General features: G+C 36.1%; 1 protein-coding gene across 1 annotated transcript in view; it reads right to left on the reverse strand.

The window, feature by feature from the left end:
- The window catches only part of LOC119596183, a 10,257-nt gene extending 4,661 nt beyond the window's left edge, over positions 1–5,596 (reverse strand). Inside the window, exons 1-4 of the mRNA XM_037945361.1 lie at positions 5,522–5,596; positions 3,503–3,605; positions 551–3,247; positions 1–399 (exon numbers count right to left, since the gene is read on the reverse strand). The exon at positions 1–399 is cut by the window's left edge and continues 762 nt beyond it. Coding sequence (XP_037801289.1) covers positions 1–399; positions 551–3,247; positions 3,503–3,605; positions 5,522–5,596 — 3,274 coding nt within the window. The remainder of the gene's footprint in view (positions 400–550; positions 3,248–3,502; positions 3,606–5,521) is intronic.
- Positions 5,597–6,143: the final 547 nt, after the last annotated feature.

Raw genomic sequence — 6,143 nt, forward strand, 5'->3', positions numbered from 1 at the left:
AAGCCTTAGTAAGATCCAATTCAGAGAAATATTTACATCCTGAAAATTTATACAAGTCTTCTTCCATAGTGCAAGCTGGCTCAGCATGGAAATTAGTTACAGAATTAACAGCTCGATAATCTATAGCCATACGGTAGCTACCATCTGACTTTTTGACCATGACTACTGGAGACGAATGGGGAGAGGACGATAGCTGTATAATCCCTTGTTCAAGTAATTGGTCAACTTCAGCTTCAAAGTGGGCTTTTAGATGTATAGGAATGGGGTAAATCTTAGACTTAATACGTTCTGTGGTGTTAACTTCAATCTCATGCTCCAGGGTGTTGGTACAACCAGGAATTAGTGAAAATACATCCCGGAAATTTGTAGTTAATGATTGAATATCAGATTTCTGCTCTGCTGAAAGATCAGAACAAACATCCGGTTGGTCATTCTCAGGCAAACTGGACTTCTCCATTAGAGGTTAATGGAAAATTACAATCACTCAATTCAGTATCTTCTAGAATGCAATTCTGAACTACTTTTGGGTTTGTTTCGACATCTATCTTACTTTCTTCGTCCATAACATTAGGTTGGCAACTTATGGCTCTCCTATGATACTTCTTTAATAGGTTTGCATGAAGTAACTTGGGTTTTCCACCTTCATCAATAAGATAATTTACCTTGTTACGGCACTCAAGAACAGTATATGGGTCATTCCAAGACATGAGCAATTTGTTAGTGTTATCAGGGAGGAGTACAAGGACTTCCTCGCCTGGCCTAAACTTCCTATCCTGAGATTTTAAATCAAAGTAAGATTTGAATTTGGTGGAACTGATCTCAGCATTTCGAGCTACAATTTTAGCACACTCTTCCAACTTATCTTTTAATTCGATGACATATTGGAAAGAAGATCTATCATCCTCCTTTATGGTTGTGTCTTCCCACAAGTCCCTTAAAACTGAAAGTGGCCCCCGGACTGTTCGTCCATAAAGTAGCTCGAAGGCTGAAAACCCTGTTCGATCGCTAGGAATCTCTCGCATCGCAAACAATGTGGGGACTAGATATCGGTGCCATGCACGTGGTTTGTCACTACATAATTTCCTTAAGGAGGCTTTTAGAGTTGCATGAAAACTTTCCACCCTTCCATTCCCACTAGGGTGATAGGGAGTAGTAAAGAGTGGCTTGACTCCCAATAATTTATGTACTTCTCCCATTAGTTGGGAAACAAATTGTCTTCCTCTATCAGACAAAATTTCCCGAGGTATACCAACCCTTGAAAATATCACCAGAAGGGCTTCGGCTACAGATATGGAATCAGTCTCTTTAAGAGGCAGTGCTTCTGGAAAACCGGCGGCAAAATCAATCAAGGTTAAGATATAACGGTGACCCTCAGAAGATGGAGGAGAAAATGGACCTACCAAGTCAATAGAAACACGAGAAAATGGTTCCGTTAAAATAGGCATAGACTTTAATGGCACTGGTCTTACTCTACCCTTAGTTGACATCCTTTGACACTTGTCACAAGACTTACAGAAATCCCTGATTTCAGCCCCCATGTTTGGCCAATAGAAATGGTCTTTAATGCGCATTTCTGATTTCCGATGAGAGAAATGGCCAGCCAAGGGGCTCTCATGACCTACCGAGAGAATGATAGCTCTACATTCACTGGGTACTACTAGGGAAGATTTGCCTAATCTTTCATAATGCTTTGAAGCAACACAAGTACGGTAAAGCAGACCATTTCTTTGCTCATACTTAAATTCTTTACCGTCTCGCATTTTATCAAGTTCTTCAGACTTCACTTTTTCCCACAATTTGGTCAGAGAATGACATTCTGCCTGCAATTTAGCAAATTCCTCAGGGGTAACTTTAAGGGGTTCAATCTTTGGTAAGACTAAAGGGTGAAACCTTTTTACTTTAGAGGATCTAGTTTGAATTGCACATGAATAATCAAGAGGCGCATTATTTGAATGTTGAGGTACATTTAAGTCAAAATCTGGAGATAATTTGGGATTATATGCCCCTGGTACATTCCCAACCAAAATACTGCAAAATTGAATTGGTGCTCTCACCACATCAACCCAACCTTCAAAGTATGGACATTTCAAAAAGCATTTAGTTTTGGGGAAATAATCCAGCCGGCCAAGATAATCTTCTATCCCCACCAGATCAGTGCTAGAAACATCAACATCAGGTAACAACTTGTCAGATACAATAACACATGTGCACCCCGTATCTCTGAGAATAGTGGAGACCCAAGCCCCATTCAAGGTACCAGCTGTCATAAACTTTGAATTTCCTCTGTCATTTAGACTAAATCCGACTTTATGAGTTGGAACTGAGGAGTACTGTTTGTAAGCTAAGGGATTTTTAGGACAGCGAGATCTTGTATGTCCAATGTCACCACACCCATGACACTTAACAGATGAAAAATCTCTTTTCAAAGTTGGCTGAATTGGAGTCGGGGGCTTTGGAGCCACACTTCTCTTACCTTGGTCAAAGGATTGATACGACTTGGGGTAGGCACTATGAGCAGATACCCAATTATCCGACAGGCTTACCGCATCAGATAAAGAGGAGACGTTGTGTTCTTTCACATATACTCGCAGATCTGGGGAAATGGAAGACATTAGTTGGTCCAGCAACATAAAATCACGAAGAGATTCATAATCTTTGGTGATGTCGCATGCATCCACCCAATAGTCAAATAACCGTCCAAGTCGAATAGCAAATTGCTCATATGTTTCCCCACATTTTATCTTAGCAGTTCTAAAATCATTCCTATAACTTGCGGGAGTTTTACTATAACCCCGTAAGAGAGCTTTTTTCAACAATTTATAATCAGACGTTATTTCTGGAGGCAGTGAGGTGTATATATCAACTGCTTTTCCAGTCAACAAACTTCCCAGTCTGATAGCATAAGTTTCTTCTCTAAAATTTAACAAGCTGGCAATGCGCTCAAACTTGATTAAGTATGAAGTCATATCTTCCCCATCTTTAAAAACTGGTAAGCAAGGGCGCGAAGCGCCATCAAAAAGGACCGAAGTGAATGAGCTGGCTGAAGGATTGTTTAACCGAGCCATCTGAAGCTCATGTTCAAGTTTAACCTTTTCTTTCTCCGCTTCTAATTGTTCTTTCTGAAATGCTCTTTCTTTTGCTCTCTCCTCCCTTGCAAGTGTCTGTTGACTAATGACATACTGAGCAATATCATTTCCTTGAAGGCCTAACGCCTCAGCCTGAGCTTTCAACACATCAAAATTAAAATCTGCCATTATCACATTAAAATCAAGAATATCAAATTAAAGTAAACTTTACTGCTGACCAACGGACACGTACAAAGAATATTTGTCCAAACAAAAAAAATTAACCACTAGAGGAGCCTTTGCTCGCACCTAGCACAACAAAATTGGCCTCAAAAGACCGAACTCACCGACATGACGTCAATACCTGGACATTCAGGAGAATACTCGTTCTTCCCCTCAAGAAGATAAAGATATTCACTCACTACCTGAAGTCCAACCTGTTTGATTCACCTCCGGGCCCCAAGGACGGTAAACCATGAAGGGGAAACCTTCCCGCAACATCCACAAAAAACAACAACCTTCACGTACTGCCTCACAGCACTGAAAGTATGACACTATTAACAATAAGGTATGAAAGTCACTGTTCTTATCGAGAACTTGCTCCTCAAAACGAGTAAATCCTTGAATCCTGGCAAGGTCGCCACATGTAAATACCACCCAATGTAGCCGAAACAATTTAATAAAGGATAATAACCGCATATTCACACTAAATATATATATATATATATATATATATATATATATATATATATATATATATATATATATATATATATAATATATTTACAGTATGTATATATATACATACTAATTATCTATCTATACTGTACGTATGTATTCATACATTATTAATTTGGACACCTTTATGGTTATAAACTATGGAAATGTTGATGACATTTAGAATAGGAAATAATTCCAGAAAAGGAAAATATAAATGACTTATAACACATTAATATCTCAATGATGATTATAAAACAGAAAATTGCAAGACCATTGTAATTGGTGTGACGCCGTATATAACACTAGGCACCAGTAGTACTCCAAGTTATTATTACTGGTGATATTGCTATACTGAGGCAAATTTTGTCGTTAGTGTTACTTTTAATGGTAGTAGAACTGTAAGGGAAACTATCTGTTAGGATATTGTTACAAAATTTCCCATAGCATTAATGTTTGTAATGTTACATAAATTAACTAAATTGTTAAGGGAAGGCTCCTGATAATGACAATATTGCAGAATAAAATGATACATTGCATTGCACTCTTAGAAAGAAGGGTAATAGAGTACAAAATTATACGGGATGTTAGTGATGTTCTGTTAATTGTTCGAAGGTAGAACGCTGAAAATAAAGCGAACATTAAAGTAATAATCAGCTTTATCATTTGAATTATTATGAAAATCGTATGAGTATTCATTCCGATACAATTATCATATGCAGTAATTACACAATTGAGTTAGAAAGTACATTTCCTGAAGAGAACTCAGAGTTACCTTTAGTATTGGAGAGGCTTTTTATTTTATTTTCTTGTTTTTATTTTCTTCTTCTTCTTCTTCTTCTTCTTCTTCTTCTTATTATTATTATTATTATTATTATTATTATTATTATTATTATTATTATTATTATTATTATTATTATTTCTTTTTTTTTTAATTCCAGTGACATTGTAAACATAAAACCAATGCATCCCTATTCGCATCACGGACCCATAATTTAGCATAGAGAAGATAAAAGAGAGAAAACGAGAAAGATAGAAAAAGAAGAGATTAAGAGAAAGAGAATGAGGAAAAAGAGAAAAGGAAGATTAAAGAAAGAGAAAGAGAACGAGAAGAGAAAAGAGAGAGAAAGAGAAAAAGAAGAGAAAAAAAGAAAAAAGACGAGGAAAAAAATAAAAGAGAGAGACAGGAGGAATAATTATTTTTTTCTCTTAGATGAGAACAACTGTCGAAATGCCAATGATTTTTTATTTCAAAAATGAACTTTGTTTTTTCTATTTGATTGTAGATCTTTTTCCATTACCCATACTCCTTTTGGAACATATTTGAGGCTTATTAGGAGAGGGAAAAGAAGGAGAAGGAAGGGAAGGAGGAAGAGGAAGAGAACGAACAGAAGAAGAAAAAAGAAAAAGAAGGAGGAGGAGGAGAAGGATAAGAATAAGAAGAAAATGATGAATAAATAGGGTTACGTTCCATAGACTTGATGTTTTTTACGATGCCAGAACAGGATAATAAAGGAGGGGAGAGCATATGTTCTCCAGTAGGTTCCTGTTCTCCAAACTCTTTCTTAGACTTAATCATCTCGCAGCGCGCTTGGAAAAATAAAATTTCTCGCTTAAAAAAAGGAAAAAAGAATAAATAAATAAATAAATAAAATAAAATAAAATAGATTAACAAAGGGTCATGGTAGTCGTTTGTTCTCTTCTGCTGTTCTCCTCAGGTCAAGAACATTTCCTCTCACGGAAGAACTTGTGTACAACAGAGGCATTTCACGCTTGTTATCTCCCAAAGTTTCTCTCTCTAAGGCAGTCTTCATTGTTCACCTTTCATACTGTTCATCTTATTCATTCTAAGGCTTAAGCAGCTTTATAGGCTTTGGTTTACTTCAGTTATAGGGAAAAGATGATAATAATAGAACATGTTCTTTATAGAGTTTGTATCAATGTATTTTCAAGTATTTTTTACTTAATTTTCTGTAAGCCTTTTAATTCTTTATTTGTTATGCTACATATGTGAAAGCTACAAATTAAGTATATTAATAAGTTTGTCCCAGGTTTGTTAATAAACGTTAAGATAATGGTGTTAATGTTGATAATAATAAAGTGACTGATGAAAATAATTACATCATAGAATGTGCATCGCCAAAAAAAAAAAAAAAAAAAAAAAAAAAAAATACACATTAATCTGTGTCCAAAATACTGCCGCGTAAATAACACAGCTCCTCGTCTGAAGCAACGCTGATGAAATAAAATTTTAAAAATGCGATTCATCTTCAAACACTTCTATTACCTAGTTTGGCAGCTATAGCGCTCTCATATCAACTTACCGACAGCCTTTCATGTTTATATCTTCTTTAAAGCACC

The sequence above is a fragment of the Penaeus monodon genome, chromosome 37 (genome assembly GCF_015228065.2).
Source record: "Penaeus monodon isolate SGIC_2016 chromosome 37, NSTDA_Pmon_1, whole genome shotgun sequence".
Classification (NCBI taxonomy): domain Eukaryota; kingdom Metazoa; phylum Arthropoda; class Malacostraca; order Decapoda; family Penaeidae; genus Penaeus; species Penaeus monodon.